This window comes from Microtus pennsylvanicus, chromosome 13 (assembly GCF_037038515.1).
Source record: "Microtus pennsylvanicus isolate mMicPen1 chromosome 13, mMicPen1.hap1, whole genome shotgun sequence".
Taxonomy (NCBI): Eukaryota; Metazoa; Chordata; class Mammalia; order Rodentia; family Cricetidae; genus Microtus; species Microtus pennsylvanicus.
The window spans coordinates 9,878,308-9,900,469 of NC_134591.1; the positions used below are offsets into that span (position 1 = coordinate 9,878,308).

A 22,162-nucleotide genomic window follows, 5' to 3' on the forward strand; every position below is an offset into this window, starting at 1 on the left:
CCTATTTATTTTCAAGACTCAGCTCATAGAAAACCTCATCCAGAAAGCTTTTCTCATCCTTCTCCTACATCTTAGAAAACTCTGGGTGGGGTGTCCCTTCTTTGTTACTCTTATTCTCTACCCATACCAGTCTATCCTCTAATTTTTGTCATCCTCCACTGTGTTGTCCAGGATGCAAAACCTGTCTTATTTGTCCCCCCAGTAGCTATATTAACAAACACTCAGTGCCTAGTGGAAAACTTACAAAGACCTGATGAATGAATAAAAGAACTGCCAATAATAACTATGAGTAAAGCAAATGTAAAGTTATTACCAAAAGTGCACCCTTTGCTTTATTACATAAACACAAATAAATATAGAGCTGGATGATTAGCTGATGGTTGAACCCTCATTGAGCATGCTGAAGACCCTGAGATCAATCCTCAGAATGACAATAAATAAGAAGGGAATGTGGAGTTTAAGCATGCTAATGAAGTATAGTGGAAAAAAAATTGAGCATAGATACAGATACATATAGAGAAACGAACATCTGAAAATTTATATGATTAAGTTAAAAGATGGAAGATCACATTGAAAATTGGTTAAATAGTAAGGAAACAAATTAATTACATCTTGACAATTGTGATTATCATCCCTGAAAACTAGTAATCACTGACTTTAATTGTATATATTTTTAAATTGATACTGTTACACAGATTATCAATTTAAAAAGCACAACAAATACAAATGTTGACTTTCTGATAAACCATTAAAAGACCTGTTGTTATAAATGGGGGCAAGGGGTTGCTATCAGAACAGCAATAGCAACTTTAAAAACACCTTTTCTTTTCTACAAATGTCTAGAATCTACTTGAAAAATTTCAAGTGTCTTGTGCACAAGTTTAAGATTAATGCACACAAAAGTCCATGCCCAGGTTGTAAAACTTCCGAGGTATATCAGTATCTTCACTGTTACTATCTCCAGCTCTAAGCAACTTATTCCTCACCTTTTATACCAGATAAAATGGCTCTCAGTGTATGAACATATGATATTTTCCCTTAATGGCAAACCTGGATAATGTATATTTACTCATCTGATGCAATAAATCCTCTGGAAACCAACCCACCACTATACAGACCAGTTAGGCTAAAAAAAACAACAACAAAAGAAAGAAAAATAAAAATTGACAGAGTAGTGTGGGATAATATACTTTGTTCTTTCCAATCATTTGCAAACTTTCTACTATAAACATCACGAACAAAGCTAAAGAGAGTAGCAAACAGATGGTATAGACATAAAGAAACTATGACTAAAAATGAGAAAAGAGAAATAAAGATGTTAAAGGGGTGAATGATGCATTTAAAACTAACAGGAGTGAAAGAAAGGGATAATAGAGAGCATTAAATTAAATCTCTTTCTAGCATGTAATTTTGCCATTACAGAAAAATTTCAAAAAATATATGAGTTTGAATTCCATAACTAGCACTTCTCAGCCACCAGATTATTGGGCAAACAACCTAACCTCATTTTAGATTCTGGTTCTTCACTGTAGCAGATAGTGCATCACTAATCACCAGAATTGGAAGTATTAGATGTACAGAAGAATTAAGAATTGGGTGTAAAAAAGGGCAAGCAGGTATCCAAAACACAGCAGTGAAAAGAACAGCTAATATTTACAAGGCCAGTTTATGTCAGAAATTTTAGGTGCTGTACATATTAGTGTTTAATTCACATATTAATCCCCATTATGCCCATTTTATAGATGAGGACATTAGGTAAGCAGCACAGCCCAAAGCTTCAGAGATGATAGCTGTCATTAATAATGATTCTCAAGTTAACTTGAAAGCTCCCTTTCAATCTAACCAAATCATACTTTTGTTCATGCCAAAACACTTAACATAAAAAAGGCACAAAATTCCAGCCTGTATTTCTACTATTCCACCACTCTTACAAAAGTTAATTTCAGAATTATTAAACTCCATTTCTCCAAGTAAAGTTTCTAATTTTAATTTTGTGTGTGTACATGTTCTTATAGGATAGTATTTGTATGTATTCATGCATGTATCTATATATTGAGGCCAGAAGTTGATGTCAGGTGTCTTCCATGATCTCAACCTTGTATTTTGAGATAGAGTCCCTTTCTAACCATGGGGCTTGATATTCAGCTGGTGTGGCTTCAGTGAGCCTTAGGAATTCTCCTGTATCTGCCTCCTACAACACCACCCTGGCTTTTTACACTGGTAATGAGTATCAAACTCAGGCCTTGCACTGAGACATCTCCCAGTCTCTATTTTCAATGGGTTATTTTTTAAAAACATAAATTCAAGGCAGTTTCCACAACAGTTCTTTATTCCTCAAGAACAGACAATAATCATGAATAAAGCTGGTTATAATGGAGAAGGGATACAAGGGTTTGTATAGAGCAAGAATAGTACCCTCAGGTCATTTTGCTAGAGACCATAGTAGCATATCTGCGGGAAAATTCACAATTACCCTTTTCTGGTTATGCTTCTGGATAGGAGGAAGAGGTAACCAAAGAGAATAGGCTGTTTCCACCCACTTACTGTTTATAGCTTAATTGGAAACTATGACACAATGCTCTGAACTGGCTATACTCATTCAAAGGTCTCTCTGACTACGGTTTCATTCTCAAAGGTAAATAATTTATCTCAGGAGTTTTCTCCTATCCAATAATTACTGAGGAATTACATACATGGAAAATTAATCTAGGAGCCTGTGTTTGGGTGTTGGGGGCTGTCTTTATAGAAATGACATTCTAGAGGTGGAGGTGGGAAGAAAGTACACCCCAGTGCAATATAACCCTCCATGCTAAACATGAGATGATTTCAAAGTGCAAACAGCAATAAAGAACGGACTTTCAGATAAGAGGACAGAGAACTAGTACACAGACTGTTGATATTAAAACAACAGTCCTTTAAAACAAGTAATCCTAACATATATTCAGAAATGTTACAACCTATAAGACACAATTGTAGTAAAAAGGCAGCATGAATGGTGTTTTTCAAGGACAAATAAGTTTGTTAGACTCTGGAAGAGATGTTTTTTATGTCTGACATTCTTTTCAGCAGATTGCTATTATAATTTCCCACCACTTCAGAATCCCTGTCTCTGTAAAGGAATTATACACATTTTTTAGCCCTGATTCCCCACCAAGTGGTTCAAGCCAGAGTCTTGTTTTTTTGGCCTTCCCTGCAAGCAGGACATACACAGTGACAGAAAATGAAACAATCAAATTATCATCCTTGTTTTAAAATTAGAAACTAGTGATTCAAAGACTGGGCATGAGGCCCTTTCTGGTGGCTGAGGAGGGGATGATCTAGTATGACAATGGGCAGCAGAGCCTACGATCAGGGTCAGTACCCAGGGAGCAGTGTTCTCACGCAGTGGCACTGTCTGCAGCCCATTTGGTGGTGTGATCAGGCATCACTGTCAGCTTCATGACCTACATTTGTTTCCCCTGGAAATTTTGTGAATTCCTCAAAATCCTTGTAATAAACTCCATTTCTGTTTAATCAGAATGTAATTTATGATACTTACAAATAAGACTCCTATTTAAACTGAAGAGAGAGATATTCCAGGCAGAAGAATGGCAAAAAAAAAAGAAGCAATAGTCTAGTTAGCTTAATGATTAAGAAAGCAGGCTTTGGGGCTAGAAAGATTTGAATGGAAATCAAGGTTCAACATTCTACTAGCCATAAAAAATCTGCTCATTCTATTTAAAATCCCAAAACTTCAATTCCAGCTTAACAGAGTGGGATGATAATGCACATTTCTTATTATACTTTTTGAGAATTAAATGAGGTCACGCAACTGATCTAAAGCTTAGTGTCTGACATAGAGAAAGATCTCCACAGACGACTGCTCCAGTACTACTAATGATGACATAAAGTATGTATATGACACTAAATATGGCAGTTGGATTCTACTAGTCTAAAGCACAAGCAAAGGGATGTAGGACCTGAAGACAAAGAGAGATAATGAAGAACTTTCAAATCATATTAAACAATCTGAACTTTATGGGCTGAGATTACTTACTGCTTACTTGAAGGACTATTATACTACAATATAAATATTAAATTATTAATTAGGAGAATGACATGATTTGGTTTTGTATTATATATGTGTTCTCTACATCTGAAGTTGGACCTGATCACTGCTCTTATCCACTTGCAGGTGTGATAGTATAATTGTTGAATATCGATTCCCCACACACTGAAGCTATTCAATTCTTTTTAGCAAACAAACCCTCCAAAAATTTACACATATGTATGTGTCAATGTTTTGTGAGTGTATCAGATGGAGCTGGGTCTATAGCTGAAACACCAACTATTCCTTTTCCCAAGAGAAACTAACTTTTCTCTGAGAAGTTCATTAAATAGGGAGATGGTTGTAACCTGAAGTAACTGGCAGAAGTCTGACTCATATTTGCAAGCAGGAGTCTTCTAGGACTTTTGTACAATGTTATGATACATCAGCATCTTAATCTAGAGTCCATATTATGCTAATTATGAAAGGTCTTATTGTCAGTCAAAAACAATCAATACTTCCATTTCACAGTGTGTGGTATCGCTTGCCAAATTCTAACAAGAATGACATAGTCGGTCTCAACCGTCTGGAGTTGAAAGAAAATCTCAGTTACTTCTCAGTTCTATTCTACATTTCCATGCTCATGCACCTGTTTGTCCTCATATTATTCTCACCACCAACTCCTCTCTCTACTCCTACTTAGCACCCATATCTGCCTTTGAGAAAGACTCTTTGATCTAATTTTGATTTTTGTAGGAGCTACTGAAAGCAAACATGGATCGGATCACTGTGTACAACTGGAACCAAGTGTCAAGAAAGAAAAAGAAATATGAGCTTGCTGGGGGAGGCTAAAAAAGGTGAGAAAATCAGAAGCCAAAATGAGTTTTGTACCCACTTAATGCTTTATTCCATTTTCTGCTACTCCCATCTGCTTTGGCAATATAATACAATTTAGTCAGAGGAAAAAATGCATAAACTGTGGAGTCAGGCAGAAGTGGGTTTAAATGATACGGCTAACACTCAAGAACTCTATTAAGTAGCAATATTATACTCATGTTACAGGGGTAGTATTGAAGTCCAGGGAGCTTGAATAATTTGCATTTGTTACATGCAGAGTGTATTTTGTATTCTTTAAGAATAACAACATGCTACCAATACAGAACTGAACACATGTACTCTGACTTTCACTTTCTTAGGTCATTTGTGACTATGGCCTGATACTAACAAAAGATCCCAGAGGCATGTACTTCTACCAGACTGGACAGTGGCTATTCCGGAGATTTCTTAAGAGTCTTACATTTGCATTTGCTGCTGTTGCTTTTTCTTCTATGTTTTTGTTTGTTTGTTTTGAGGTAGGGTCTCATGTAGCTGAGGCTGGTATTGGTATCATGATCCTCCTGCCTCTTATTCCTGAGTACTTACACTTGTGTTTTGAAAATAGTTTCTAGGTAGCCCAGTGCTAAGCAGTACCAGTACTGTCATGTCTGACAGCATGGCATGGGATGATTCTAACTTGAACTGGGTCCCTCTAAAGGATAATCCATAACCTTTGCGAGAACACTGATCCTACTCTGCATATTAGAAACATCATTAAGAGAAGTTTGGTCTGTGACAATGTGTATGTCTTCCTGATTATAACAGTCTTATCAGACTATCAAGGAAAATGATAAGTTTATTAATCTAGAATTAATAGACAATGTTCTCTCTGATGCTACCCAAACATTACTGATAGGTAATAAAGCAATATTAATAATAATTAAAGCTAATCTTGAGTATTTAGTATGTGGTGTCTATTAATCTAAGCGCAAATTATTTAACACTGTCAAATTGATTTACATCATTAATTAATCTAATCCTTTCTCAATAGCATTATGTGATTCACTTATATCATTTATATTGATTTCAAAGTTCAAAATTGAGAAAGTACAGATGATTTTTTAAGACAAATACCAGTTTCTGGAGGGACAGAGCTACATTTAAGCCATTTCCTCAGCATAGCACCTAAGCGTTTGGCAATAAATGAGCTGGGCAGATGGGTACCTTGGCTTCTCACCACAAGACTGAAAATACCACATGCCAGGCTTGGTTCCAGACAGCTTTAGGCTTCATGGGTCGCCTTGCACCCAAGAAAAAGCATTTTTGTACTGGAGAAACACAAAAAAGCAAGTGACTGATCTGGATCTGCCTGAGAACACCAAGCAAAGTATCATACAGAGTCTTGGTCACTGTCTAAAATAGATTTGTACTCTTTATGGAGAACAAATAAATTATTTAAATAAGGTAAATTTTCCCATGTAGATCTGTTATATCTTTGACTTCAGAGTGCTGAATCCAACTTGCATTTTTGTTTTCTTAACAAATAAGTGATCTCATTTATTGCTGTGAGAAATGGAGCAATATGCATAGCAATAAAATATTAAACTCAGTGATAAAAAGCTTTATAGGTTAGATTTCTTCCTGTAAAAATAAGGAAGCAACAATATGTTAATTTGAACATACCAAGCTCTCAAAGTTTGATAAGTAAATTAACATAATAAGACCAAAGTTTCTACTTTCAACTTCAATTGGAAACCATGTCATTTTAAAACACTAAAATGTGAAAGGATGGTATCTATACCTTATATCCATACAGAATTATCTCAGTGACAGGGAAGGAGAGAAAAACAATGTTAATAAAAAACATCTGTGGTTACCACTAAAATGTCATTATAACTGGGTCCACTTTTAAGCTTTATAACTGCTTACATTTTCTAAAATGAATATATCTTTATATATTTAAATGTAAAAAATGGTTAAACAGAATCCACTAAAAACAGCACAACCATGAGCCAGACCTAGTGGCACATGCCTATAATCCCAGAACTTGAGAGGCTGGAGCAGGAAGATCTAAGATCAAGGCTACTCTATTTTCACTCAGTGAAATTTCAGGTAAGATATCAAGACCCTGTCCCAAAATTGAAACCAAGCAAAACCTCTCAAAAATCAACTGAAATAATACTAAATACCTATAAAGCTTAATTTATTATTTTTATATCATCAGGGAAATAAAGAATAGCACTAAAGTATCCCAAACTTTTAAAAAAATAGCATACTTTATTATACAAAAGAGTAAACCAGACACACTATAAAACATAACATAAAGTCACATATAAATTTGTACATGTGGTGTTTTTTAACAAAGCTATCTTAATTCACGTTATATTATAAACAAATATAATCCATGTAATCTGGAAAAATACTCCAAAAGAGCTTGAACTCTATAAAGACTTTCTGGTTAAGAAAAACCCAAATTGACATATATTTTACTGCTCAAAAACCTTGGAAGACTGGAAACTATATACTTCATTCTATGGATAGAAAAACTAAGATATGAGAACATCAGAAAATGTGTTCTATATAGCATACAGAATCAATGAAAGAAAGACTGGAATTTAGCTCTGACTGCCATTCCACTGATTAGCTGGACCATTCAGCCCTGCGTTTGTGGACAAGTTGAAACAACAAACTAACATAAAAATTAAAACCAGTTAAACTGGATAGGTTTTTAGGCAATACACCAACAATTCAGTATAATAATACCCAACAGCCAAATTGCTTTGAGTATTTGGTGCACTGTCTAGCTATTCATTATCCCACACATTGTTAGTGGGTGGCGGTTTGTACTATTACTGCTATACACACAGAACTAGGACTGTAAGGAACATAAAGCAGATGAGAAATCACAGCAGCAAAGTCCTGCCATCCTCATTTAATCAGGCCTCAACGGGAAAAGAGGACAGAAGAGCACACGGGAACGCAGAGCACCCCTACTTCAGTCTCATTTATTTCCAATAACCCTGCCTACATCTGTATTTCATTTCTATAAATGACTGACAAGGCTGAACAACACCTAAAAAACTATTCAGTTCTCCCAATTTCCTCCACAGTAGCCAATATCCAAACATTTCCTAGAATATACTAAAACAAAAAAAATCACATTTTATGAACATTAAAAAGGAACTTGTGACTATCATATCCTGATCACTGCTCTCCTGTCTGCCCACATACATGAAGTAAAGGAATCAGGTTTAAAACAAATCATGAAAATGTAAGAAGATCCCTGAAAATATGCTAGTTGCTAAGAACCATGCAAGACTGAGATATGCTTTCAAAATCAGTTATCTCAAGGGCCTAATGTTGACTAACTAAATGTTATTTAGCATTCCTCTTGCAAGTTGAAAACATTCCTTTTCCTTATCACTTTCTCTTTGACTAGGCAGAATACATTCCTTCTTCCAAATGAATAAATTTCTCCTTTCCTTGGAGCTTAGTTGTCTCCTTGGCAAGGCATCTTATAGAACAGCTGTTCTATTACCAGTATAAAAGCAACCCATCTGATATAACTGCAAACCATATGGGCAGACTGAAACCAAGATTCTAGAGGGTTCTGTATCTTTAAGGGGAAAAAATTATAGATTACTATTGGTAAAGACAGTGAACAATGCCATGAATTAAAATATTTTTTAATTTAAACAGTGTGTTTTTAATAAAATAATTTTTAATTGTTTTCTTACTTTAAATTTTATTATATATTTTTAAAATTGCAAATAAAAATGACACATCCAAATTAACCAGACCCTCAAACCGTACAACTCAATGAACTTATATTCAGCTAGAATAGCACTGGGAACAGAAGTTATGGAGCTTCAGACTGGATTTTACAGTCTCACTATCAAATATATTTTTATGTATTTATTTAGTTTCAAAAGTTAAATATGAATGACAGAATTATAACCAGAAAAACAATTAGTTTTATATCCTCTTTCATAACTTGTGTCCATTACTTTGTACACAATCCTTCCTCATCTCCTAATATTTAGCCTTTCTTCTTTTCTACAAGCTATACTGTACCACATGCATATTGCTTACATATTTATATATATTATTGGCCAGATTATGCATATGAGGGAGAACATATTTTTCATTTCTGAAATTGTTTGGCCATATTTAATATTATACATTCTAATAGTGTTCATTTATATGCCCAGCAAATTTTCATTATCCATTCATCTGTTGATTGACAACTAGGTTGACTTCAGTTCTTTGCTATAGTGAATAAAGTAGCAATAAACATGGGGCTGCTATCTCTGTGGTAGCTTGTGGGATTCTCTGGGTATAAGTTCAGGAATGAAATAGCTGGGTCATATGCTAGTTCTATTTCTAAATTTTTGAGAACAATCCAAACTAATTTTCACAATGGTTATATTAATTTGCACTCCCACCAACAGAATATAAGACTTCTTTTTCTCCACACCTGTTCAATATGCGTTATCATATTTATTTATGATAGCCAGTCTGGGTAGGATCTCAAAATAGTTTAATTTACATTCTCCCAATGTGTGGGGATACTGAACATTTCTTAAAATAGTTATTGGACATTTGTGTGTTTTTTTTAAATGTATATATTTTCATTGCCCATTTTTAAATGGCTATTTCCTTGGTATTTAATTTCAGCATTTCTTCCCAAATTCTGGCTTTAAGCCCCTTGTCTGATGTTCAGCTGGTAAGGATTTTCTCTCCTTATGTGGGATATTTGCTCTGCTGGTTATTTCTTTCACTGTATATGACATCCTATCTACTGATACCTGAGTTCAGTTCCTGTGATAGTAGTATTCTACTAAAAATGTTCTTGTCTACCCTACCATTTTGAAGGATATCACCTTTTTTTTTCTTTTAGAAGCTGAAATGTTTCAAGTTTTAAATAAGGTTTTGTTCCATTTTGAATAAATTTCTATACAAGTGAAAGATAAGTTGATTTTAAAGCGCATATTTCAATCCTTTAAACTGAATAAAATGGAGAAAAGACCAAATTTCCTATGTTCAGATTTCGTAAAGAATACAAAGTTAGCCAGGCAGTGGTGGCGCATGTCTTTAATCCCAGCTCTCGGAAGGCAGAGGCAGGCAGATCTCTGTAAGTTCGAAGCCAGCCTGGCCTACAAGAGTTCCAGGACAGGCTCCAAAACTACAGAGATACCCTGTCTCAACAAACCAAAAAATAATAATAAAAAAAAATTAAAAAAAATAAAAAGAACACACAGTTAATCTTCCCAAAAGAACACACACATACATATGTGTGTGTATAATGTATATGATCCATCATATCTACATACCTAAGGTTTGTCAGGTTTCAGTAGGTTTCTTATATCAAGATAGCATCTTCAGCAGATGCTTTCTTCAGAATTACTTCTCACTGATGCTGAGTAAATATCTCAGATGCACATCAAATTTACTACAGAATTGTAGGTAAATGACTTTGTGTGATATAATCTGACTTAATCTCTTATACACAGAGATTTATCATGCTTATTACAACTATTGTCCATTGTTCTCATTTTATATTTATGTTATGACTACAGAATTAAAATTGGATACAGTAAACAAAAAAACAACTTGGAAATTTCATAAAAAACACAAAGAAAAGACTTAAAATTTACTCACAATCCCCCTACTTAACTCTTTATCAATTACTATTTTGGTAGATCTCTTTCCTATGTATTTTGCTACCCCAGTGAAAGACTTTTAATGACTATATAATAATTCAGAAACTAGTACAATTTATTTACCATAAACTTTTAAGAGTAGTAGAATTCCTATTTAAATCTCCACTGAAAGAATGTACTCATCATACAGACCAGGAGAACAAAGCTGACTGGAAGCTAGTGTATGGAGTGAGAAGTCGGCACTGGAGGTTGATAACTGCACGAGTAAACCCACTTCACCTCTTGCATCCCAATACTGGACTCCAAAAACACCTGAGGAAGCAGAAATACCCACAGAGCCCAATTTACAAGCCAGAGGTCTCATCTCATTTTTTTTTAATATATTTTTTTTATTGATAAAAGGACAATAAAGAAAGAAAAAAACAAATTTCCACCTCCTCCCAGCCTCCCATTTCCCTCCCCCTCCTCCCACTCTTCTCCCCCTCCTCCCACTCATCTCCCCCTCCTCCCACCCCTCTCCCCTCCTCCCACTCCTCTCCCCCTCCCTCTCCAGTCCAAAGAGCAGTCAGGGTTCCCTGTCCTGTGGTAAGTCCTAGGTCCTCCCCCCTCCGTCCATATCTAGGAAGGTGAACATCCAAACTGGCTAGGCTCCCACCAAGCCAGCAGATTGCGTAGGATCAAAACCACGTGCCATTGTCTTTGGCGTCTCATCAGCCCTCATTGTTCGCCATGTTCAGAGATGAAATTATTTGCGCAACTTGTGAGATTAGTAAAAGGGCCCCAAGTCCTTATATCTTATAGACAAGGATTCTGTTTTCTAACTTAGCTTTTTGTTCCACAAAAGTCATCAGATTCTCATTTGTTTACTTTAGCTTTTCTTTCAACTAAGAAAGATAGAATGAAAAATTCCAAGTCATAAAAATGAATAATTGATTTAATATATGTGAGTTCTCAGAGTTCCACATGCCCTACTATTATAATCAAAAGGGAAAAGTTAGAGGGAACTTTATTTTAAAAGAGAAAAATCATGATTACATTATTTTCCTCAAGAATATACTGCATGCCTACTCTTAACTACCAATCACTCCATTTATTTCATCACTAAATAATGAAATTTTACTTGGGGTTAATTAGTGGAGATATAAATGTAAATAACCTATTTAAAATTACGTTTATTTATTTATGTAGCATGCTGAGTGAGTGGAGATCATTTGTGGGACAACTGTCGGAGTCAACTCCTTCCTCCCCTCTTGTTAAATTTATCTATTTAGTGTATAGGTGGATGAGGTGTTTATGCTTGGTTGCACATAAGAGTGTGCTTGCATATACATGTGGAAATCAGACTTGCAAGAGCCAGTTTTCTTCCTCTGCCACAAGGGTCCAGGGGAATGAACCCATGTTATTGGGTTCAACAATCAGCTGAGTCATCTCACTGATCTTTCCTTTTCAGCTTCTTGAGTCCCAGGATTGTCATCTATAAAACGAGGATGATGACATTAACTCCTTTCTTGTTGAAGAAGTGATGATACATATTTTAAATTCCTGACAAGCAATTGGCCATATAAGTACTCTATATTCTTCGCCACAGACAAGAAAGGAGAGGTAAAATGGAAGTTTCTTTTATACCAGCAATTTCATTTGGGGCAACACAGCTGAAGAAGTAGATTAAGATATTTACAAACAGATTCCTATTATTCCTAACCCTAAAAAATATTTTAAAATGAAAAAGAGAAATTTACTTGAGTTTCCCAATCTAGTTCCATTGCTTCACTTGTTATCTTCAGCACCATTTATTTTCAATTATGCCTGGTTCATTATTATATTGAACCCTATTTAGTGTCAAGGAAAGAAAGGTAGACAATCATAATCTCTAACCACCATCTTTCTGCTATTGAAATATGAGCCAAAAAAATTAAAAACCAGCCAAAGAATTAAACTCAACAAACAAATTCCAAGGACAACAGCTAGAAATAAAAATGATCAAGTGTGAAACCTACCAACTTACCAATAAAAGGATCAAAGGAGGGCAGGAACTAAGCCTTTTTACACTCATTTAATACACAGAAATTAACCTAAGATAGATGGAAAACGCTAGAGGATGCTGAGTATTTCAAGAACCATACTTGTTAATTATTAGGTTCATTCGGTTCACTATTAACATTAATTTTATTTCTACAGAGAAAATTGTCATTTGAAAGATGAAAATATTTGTTTCTCGACCAAATTAAGCCTCATATACCAAATCAATATAACAAGAAGTAGCCTTATTATTCATAAACAGAAAAGGGAAATTGCTCCTTAAAAGGTTTATATTTTATTGTTAGGAAAGTTTCTTTTTTTCTTTATTGTTCCTTAGAAGGAATGGAAGGCTGAAAAATGATGAAAACTTCAGGATTGGATATATGACTCAGTGATAATGCTTTTCCAGTATTCAAAATTGATTTGATTCCCAACATTAAAAAGTAAAACACAACAACAACATATAGTCTCCATTTTGAAATACTTTCTTCATTTTTTCCAGCACTATGTACTGAAATTACATGTGTTTATTATATAAATGATATTTCCTTATCAAATAGGCCTAATAATCTACATTATGTAGACTAAAACCAAATCATCAAGAAGAAAGTCAAAGTCACAGGAAAAAAAAACAGACAAGTTTTGTTCTGCATGAAAAGGCTTCAGCCCCATGCACCCTGACACCAAGACATCTTCAAGGACTTTTTGTTCATCTAGAAAGATCTCTTAGAAGAATCAGGCTTTGAGGAGGCACTGAAGGAGGACAAAGTGGTAAATTGTTCACCAGAGAGGGTAATTTGGCTCCTTAAATAACACGGAAAGACGGGTTGGGCCCAAGAATGAGACAGAGTAAGAGGAATACAAGGAATAGTTTGCACTGAAAACATTAGCAAATAGAGAAGGAAAGTAGGGAAAGAGATCTCTGACAGTGACTCATGGAAAAATAGCATTACTAAAGAGACTATTTTGACATAATTTATTGGACATACTTGGGCAGAAAGACCTAAAAGATTACTACTTTTGAGTAAGTATTTGCTGTAATTTAAACACATATGGATCTTGGTACAATCTTTATCTTCTTTATCACAATTTTTTTAAAAAAACTCTCCTTTTAAAGGTACAAGTGAAGATGGTATAACTGTTTCTACTAAAAAAAAAAAAGAGGTAAACTGAAATCTGTATTTTATAAAGACCTAAAAGTAGCCACACTGTAACATAATGCCAAAATTAACAATAAAGATTTTTTTATATCTAAAGAAAGCAACAAAAAAAAATCAAGACCATGGCAAAAAGCATAGATTAAAGCTATATAAAACTAAAAATATTATCTAACCTTCTTTCAGCTAAACAAGATCACCTATCTCTGTTTACTTCTGCTCTATGAAATGTCCCTAGAGCAGTAATTCTCTACCCATAATTTGCCCATCAGTAAAAACAGCAATATAATACTTTGGTCCATTCTTTTTATAAGGGAGCCAGGATGTCTGGAAGGTAATGCACACATGTTTAGAATGTTGAGATGAAAAGTAATGTACTTTAATTTTATGAGTCTTTAGTTAAATCAAGATAAAAAGACCTAGTCAGATTATTTCAATGTGTAAATTTTCAACTAGCCAGAAGGCCTCCTGGAAATTTTATTTGAAAGATTCTAAACTAATGTTATGGAGTTTATGATATTCCAGAAACTAATCAGATGAAAGAATTTCTACACAAAACTAGGCACTAAGGCAAGGAATAAGACACAATAAAATGTAAGAATCCCTGTCTGGTCCTAAAGATAATTCAGACAAATATATCCAAAAAAAAGCAAGACAAATCCTAATTAAAAAGATGAGCTATAGTTTAGTATCACAGCAATAAACCATTATAAAACAAAAAGTTAAAGATGGATGAGCAGCACACAATAAATTCCAAAGAGCACTGCTTCTGGGCCTGCTTCTTTATTTATAAAACTGTTGAGCTTATAGCCCATAGAGTATATGCTTCTCATGTGTAAGTGACTGGATTTAATCCCTAGCATCAAAAAAAAAAAATAAGGATCATAATATATAATTCAGTATCTTACTGTTCAAAGGATTAAATAACACATGTAAGATATTTTGTGCCAGGAGCACAGCATGTTTGCAATTACTATTACAGTGGTTCATAGCCTTCAAACCTAATGTTAAATAGTGGAAGATCCAAAATCAAATATTTTTTTTCTGTAACTCTTAGTAGCAAAAGATACCAAGATTTAGAACAAATACCAAAAGAAGCTGAAGCTTCATTAGCCTCAAGTAGACTCCCTTTTAACAACACCATCGAGAGGCACCAGCCACCCTTAATCTCTTCATGGTGCTAAGGTTTATACACCCCCACGCTTCAGTCTGGCCCTGAGGCAGGAGAAACATAGAACCCACTAGAATGCCATTTTGTCTTCAAAGCAGAAGGCTGTGCAGAGCATTCTCAGTGTTCGGAGCCCATATGTTTTTACCCAATGCCCATGCTGTTTCCCTCTAACTTACTCCAGTTCTTGAGGTGTAGAGGGTAGGGATGCAGACCAATTCTAGGACCAAGCCACAACTAGTCCAGGGAAGAGACAATGTTTAAGATAGGCTCCCAAACTATAGCTCTGATGAGGGGTAACCTATAAAGCTTTAAGTGCTGACAGAGAATCCCCCAGCTCTAAACTATTCTTAATATCAGTGTCCTATAGTCCCTCTCCCAAGGCAGAAGATCCTGCCTTGGCTCATATAGTCCCCTTCCTAGGCAGGCACAGAGAAATATTGGCCATAAAAATTTTCTGTTCTCATTTGGCATGGTTGAGCTAGGACTTTGCATTACCTTGCTTTTGCCAAATGGCCAACACCAAAAACTATTATGAATCCAGGCATATTGGTGAGTTCCGGTAATTCTAGTTACTTAGGCTGAGGCAGAAGGATGACTTGAGTCTTTGAATACAAGGCCAATCTAGGTAACATAGTGAAACCTTATCTAAATGCGAGAGAGAAGTGCTTGCATGTATTCCAAGACAGGTGAAGAACCATGCTGTCTGTCCTCCAAGCCCTTCCCTGAAAGTGGATGTCAACAAAGCCTGACCTGATCAAATGCAAGGTTACTTACGGTCTTTATCCCACTAAATGTGCATGTTGATACGGAAGTCTTCATTAGTCTGTTTAGTAGATATTGTCCTAACTTCACCATGATGTATTTGCCAACTTTCTAAAATCTGAAATATTCTCCAATATATCAAGACACACAGGTTTTGGAAGAAAGACTCTAAATCTTTATCTTTGGAGCCTATAGAGTTTGTTTTTTTCATAAAATAAATGTTACAGTCACAACCACACATAAGACAACTCTGGGCTTTAGTAGTAGACAGTGTTGGGATAAAGAAAACATTTTCTGGTTCAGCTAGGAGGAACCTGAGTTTCTAGAATGTTCCTTTCAAATCTATTCTAAAGAGCCAGGCATAGTGGCATATTCAAAAACCAGGGAGACAGCAACAAGAGAATGACGACTTAGAGGTCAGCCTGAGTTATACAACTAGACCCTATCTTAAACAAAACCAAGCAAATAAAGAATCCATTTGCAATGTTGCATTCATACCTCATAGTAGTTAGAGATTTCAACTGAATTCTCTGGCTTGGCTAAGCAACATCTATTCTTGTAGTCTGAATCATAAATAAATAATTAAGATTGCTTATGGGGTACCTTGAATCATATGTATCTAATATCTCAAAACTTAAGAGCTGGAAGAGAGAGACCCTTAAGAACTAATCTAAACTATTATTCCTTTCCTTCCAAACTGTTTTAACATCCACGAATTTCTTTTTCCAGTGAGGTAACTATAACTTGTCCTGACTTGTGCTTAGACTTGGTCTATAGGAACACCCTGCAAGTCATGAACAACTTAGGTGGAGTAAACAGACAGACAAATCTGGAGTGAAAAAGATCATCTGAATTTAACATAATAAATCTTAAAAGCTTGGAAAATGTTTCAGATTATATTTTTAGAAAACTACAATAATTTCTAAGTTCAGATAAAAGAAGATTTATCTAACATATATTTTAAATATATTATATGTAAAAAAAGAGTCTGATATTTGATATAGTAAATGAGTCAACAGCGTAATTTGGCTGCCAAAAAAAAGAAACTGTGCTTAGGGAACTAAACACATAATCAGTATTGAACAATGGTAACCACTCTCTCTGCTATGAGCTATACTGGAGTACAAGTAGATTATTAGGTTCAGTTCAGCTGTTTTAGGAGAGACACACAAAGACTGAAAAGATTCAGAATAGAGGTGACCAGGGTAGTGAGGAAATATGAAACCATGTCAAAGACCAATTGGAGATGCTGAAGTTATTTAGCTAAGACTCAGAGTACGATTACATCTGCAAAATCGGAAGAAATGAACAGGGAAAGCAGACTTGTACATGTTCCCAAAGCCCAGACTCTGCCTAGTCAAGTGTTAGGTACAGGCAGAGGTGTTTCACCTAAGACTATAGAAATATTTCTTAAAATGTCAAGTCATACTGGCCTTTAAATGGCTTCTAAGCTCCTACCTGCCTCCAAAGTCCATTTAAAACAAACAAGCAAGCAAGCATTTGTCCTTACCTCAGGGCCTTACTGCTGATTATTACTCTCTAGTAAGATAACAGCATTTCTCTCCACTCTTCATCCAACAATCCATATAGTGTTGTACTAGGTTTGTGAGAGGAAAGGGCCTGCCTGCTCCATAATTAGTTTCAGTTTGCAGATCAGTGACCCTGTAAACAACTGGGCCCTAACTGGTAGTTAGGTAAGAGCTTTCAGCTAAATCTCCAGGAGAAAAATTCTTACTGATTCATATGCAGCCATAAGATCTGCTCAACCAAATGATATAGTAAATGGTACTCAGTCCTCATAGAAATGTTGAAATAAAATTCTACAACCATCTTCCCCAATGGCAGGATATCCAGCTTTGCAAGCCAAATCAGCTTTTTCAAATTCAAATAGAAGTTTACCTCTGTCAAAGAGCTATACTCACTATCTAAAGTAGAATGGAGCTCATGCTACAATTAAAAAGTCCCACTTAATTATATCACTGTAAGGCTAAAATTGCCTACCAGAAGGCCACAAAGTCAGTTGAGTCTCTGAGAACTAAATATAGACAACAGAATGAATTCACAGAAGAGTATAAATTACAGACTATTTAAACGAAGGTGAATGACCTCAGTTTGATGTCCTGAACGTGTTTGCTACAGATAGACAACCATATGAATATTAGAACGTGGAAACTACTGAAGGTTCAGATTGGGAAATATTCATCACCCCAGCTTTGCTTCACGTCAAGTTGATTTGAATTATATGTATTGATTTGGTATCAAAGTATCAGAGAACATAATAAATACATATAGACTTAAGAATTCTTCTCTGTGATTTTCAAAGTAATCTATGTATATATATTAGGAACCAGTTAAATAAATTAATAAGGAACTTGTTAAACAAGTCTCCTTATTCTGTGTACATTTACAATGAAAAACACAACTATTGGAAGGAATAAGGTAGATCCTAAGTACTGACATGAAAAAATTAAGTTTTATGCTACTTAGTTAAGTGAATACACTAAGTTGAAACAATATGTATAGAATTATTGCATTTTAATTTTTACAGACTATTTGATTAAGTTTGATGGTGTCAGAGAGGGTGCAAACCAAGCAAATCTCTATTCCTGAGCCCTAAAAATTATGTTAAAGTATTTTTACGTTGATATATGCCCAGAGCATTCTTTTAAAGCTCCACCAAACTGCTAAGAAGAGTAACCTCTGGGGAATGGAACTAGAGAAGCGATAAAGTGATGCTTACCATTTTCTTTGTAGGGTTCTCATTATTTCTTTTGAACTTAAAATGATAAAAGTGAAATGACTCAAGTGTATTTATCAGATATTAACAAAAACATGCAATTTCTACTTAAATATTGTAAGCTTAACACTTTAAAGATTCTAATATTCTTTTTCTGTTATTAAAACAAAGTATAAAAATCACAAATCTCCACTCAGCTTCTCTAATAATTTTCTGATCAGAAAAGAGCTGGTCATAGCGAAAAGTGGCATACACGTGGTGTGCATGGGAACTATTCTAAGCTTTAGTTAGGTATGCATTAACTTAGGGAAATATTGTTTGCTCTCCTAACTTCTCTCCCCTGTTTCTGTCTTTCTTGATAGAGTTTTGGTATGTAGTCAAGGCTGGCTTTGAACTGATCTTGTCTCTGCTTCCTCAGTATATCACTATACACACTCAGCCCAGCTTACATAATTTGTGCAGCAAACCTATAAGGACTGTGATAACCTTTATCTCAAGACTGAAGAAAGTGAGAGCACAAGGACTAAGGACCTGTTCATACTCACACGGGCAAAGGGGGGAAATAAGCTCTAACTCAAACCTAAAAATGGACTTCAGAGTCTACACTTAACTACTAGTCTAACTTCAGTAATACGTCAATCTCTTTATAAAAGCCAAAAAGTATTTCAGGTCTAAAAAAAATGGCTGGTTAATATGTTCCTTGAAACTGAAAGAGATCCAAATGTGGCTTCTTGGGGTGAATAATCTGCATTCCTACTTATGCCTTTGCCAAGCTCCAACTACAATTCAAGACTTAACTATCTGGGAAAATCCTCTACCAGCTCAATTATAGTCCAAAGTCCATACCTGACTCCCCAGTAAACCACTGAGCCAAAGAATTAGGTCAATGATCAGATCAAGCTAGACAAGTGCTTTAGGCAAATCTCCACCCCAATGCAAAGCAAAGGATCTCAGACACTTGTCAAATGTCTTAGAGAGGTAGGAGTTATGGGTTAAGCTCCTGGCCCACTTAAGATACAAAGGGCGAAAGAACGGCAGTTGCCTCTTAACTTTGCTTGAAGAGTTTCACTAGCAGAAGAGCTGTATTTCTTACTGTGAGCGCAAACAGAAATTGGCATGTCAACATCAGCAGTAAGGCACATCCTAGATTTAAACAGGCAAAAATGGACATCCTTGCTTAAATGGCATTTGCCCAAGCACTGACCTTGGAATTGAGACAAAATGAAGTAGTGCAAGGAAGGGATTTAACCTAATTTATAAACGTGCTCAACCTAGATACACACCTGTCCCAAATAATCTAACAAGTCTACTTACTTCTCTTGCAGAGAAGATATGGATTACAATGCCATTTTTATTTTTAATTTCAGGTCCCAAAGTGACCTGTTTGTAGGCAAAATTCACTCTGTATGTCTTCCACCCCCAACCCCTCTACACACACACCAGCATCTATTAACTACACCAATAAAAAGAAACGAGGAAATTGGAACTTCGGAGGAATCCTTTCAGGTTTTTACCTGGGGGTTGACAGAGCACCATTCTGGCTTTCAAACTTCCCCCAAATAACCCAAACAGGGTGGTTTTCTGAGCGGATCCTAAAAGTTCGTGGCCATTCTGGGACTCTGATAAAAGCCAGAAAACCCTGTTTTAGGAAGAGGCACTAAGCAGCCTTTCCCTCTGGATGGAGCACAGCACCGGGTGAGGGGGGACAAAAGGCTTTCTAGATTTGGAGGATTGGTGTTGAGTCTTAGCTGGAGCCTGGATTTTCCCTGGGAGTCTATAGGGCACGAAGTGGCCAGAACGGGGTGAAGACGGGCAGTGCCTGGGGAAAGGACAGAGAGCGAGCAAGCGCCGAGACTCACCTGGGGGAGGAGGCGCAGGGGCTTCAGTGGCAGGTGCGGTGGGCGGGACGCTGCTGTGGCGGCTGCTGTTCCAGGACTGGGCAGTCGGGGTCCCGGCAGTGCTGGGAGCCTGAGCGGTGGTGACTATGGGGGTGGTCGGCACCTGGCCAGCTGTGCTCTCAAGGGTGCTGGGCGCGGGTCCGGAGGGTGGTGGCTGGGTGGCGGGAGTGCGTCCCTCCTCCGAAGGGGTGGCGGGCGAAGGGCCTAGAACCGGGGAGGTGGTGGCAGCGGGTGGCGCGGTGGGGCGGAGAGGGGTGGTCTCCGGGGAGCCGGCTGGCGGGGTCGCAGCCCCTGCTCTGCGGACAGTGCTGCGCGGGGGGCCGCTCCGCGGGGCCTGCGCCGTGGGAGCCGCGGCCTTAGGGAAGGGGTGGCTATCTTGGTCCCGCAGCCCCGGGGTGGGCGACACGACCACCTGCCCCTCCGCCCCGCCGCCGCTGGTGACATTCCCCGCCGAGGCAGCTGAAGCGGCGGCGGCCGCCGCGCAACACAACAGGGCGAGGCCGCCCAGGCTCGGCAGGCTCCTCATGGCGCGCTCGGCTCCGCCATTCATTCATTCATCCGGTCGGTCGGTCAGTCATCTTCTCCTCCCTGCCGTCCGACCAAGGAAGCCGTCGCCGCCGCCGCCGCCGCCGCCGCTGCCGCCACCGGGCGCACCATCGCCACCTCCCTCTGACAGGCGGCCGGCCCCGCGGGCGGGCCTCAGAGCGGAGGGAGAGACCCGGCGGAGCGCGCACTGCCCGCCCTCCTCGATAGACAGCCAGGGTCCACCAATAGGAAGCCGCATCCACCCACGTGACCCGCCCGCTCCCCGGCCTCTTTGTAACGGCGCGGACCAATCAGAGGACGCAGAAGGGAGCAGGCGGGACGTCGGGAGGCGCGAGCGGCGCTGGAGCCGGCCCGGTTCGCGGCTGCCCCGGCTTTGTCTATCCACAGAGTGGGACGCGGGCCTCGGGCACCCGGCGCCGCCGAGGAGACAAAGGACGCGCCCCGCGCGGCAGACACCCGGCCAAGTCATCTGTTCCACTGGGCTCCAATCTGGACCCGGGGCGGGGAGTCCCCTGGGGGCAGTATCTCCGCCCTCCTGAACAATGGGGACGCGGAGCGGTACCCCGACTCGGGCGGGGACCGGGCTGCGTCGCGGCGATGGGCGCGGGAGGTGGCAGCGGTATATAGATGGGTTTTCTACACTCACTTTGTTGCTCAAGAGAGCCTGGCCCCCGCCCTGCAGTGTCAGCACTGCCACCCCCATTTCAGAGATGGGGAAACTGGAGCTCTTGCTGACAGCTTCAGGAAGTCAGTCCTAGAACCCCCAACAGACACCTGCTAGGGGGCTGGCGCTGGACTAATTTGGATGGGACAGTCTAGAGTCCCATCTTGAGCACAAGGTGCAAGCTTCGGGCTCCGGGGAGACACACTCGCATGCGCACTTCATGGCCCGAACCTCTGGAAGAATAGGACAGGACCAGGTTGAATTTCAGCTCCTCACCTCTTGCTGAGTGTTTTTGTGGCTCAGGCAGTGTTCTCAACCACTTAAATGGTGAGATGAGAGGAAACACCCCATTCCCCTCACAGAGCTGTTGTGAGCATGATATCATGTACACGAAGGGCTTAGTGCTTGACCCACCCTTCTAAACCATCATTAATGCTAACCACTCGGGGTTGCACTGTGTCAGGACACTCCTGAGGTTGGAAAGCAGCCTGCACTGCCTCTACATCCCCAGAGATTCCAGCCTGTGGCCGGCCTTGGGGTGGGGCTGATAGCATAGCTTGACCCTGGATGACTTTAAACTCTGGAAGACGTTGGAAATCATGCAGGCAAACTTACACCATCACTAGGATCCAGTGCAGTATCTGACTCTGTAGCCTCTGCTGAGCAACTTCTAAAGTTTGTCTTCCGATGGTTTAGTCCCAT

General features: G+C 38.3%; 1 protein-coding gene across 1 annotated transcript in view; it reads right to left on the reverse strand.

Moving 5' to 3' along the window:
- The window catches only part of Megf9 (multiple EGF like domains 9), a 112,766-nt gene extending 91,798 nt beyond the window's left edge, over window positions 1–20,968 (reverse strand). Inside the window, exon 1 of the mRNA XM_075944814.1 lies at window positions 20,212–20,968. Coding sequence (XP_075800929.1) covers window positions 20,212–20,800 — 589 coding nt within the window. The 5' untranslated portion in view covers window positions 20,801–20,968. The remainder of the gene's footprint in view (window positions 1–20,211) is intronic.
- Window positions 20,969–22,162: the final 1,194 nt, after the last annotated feature.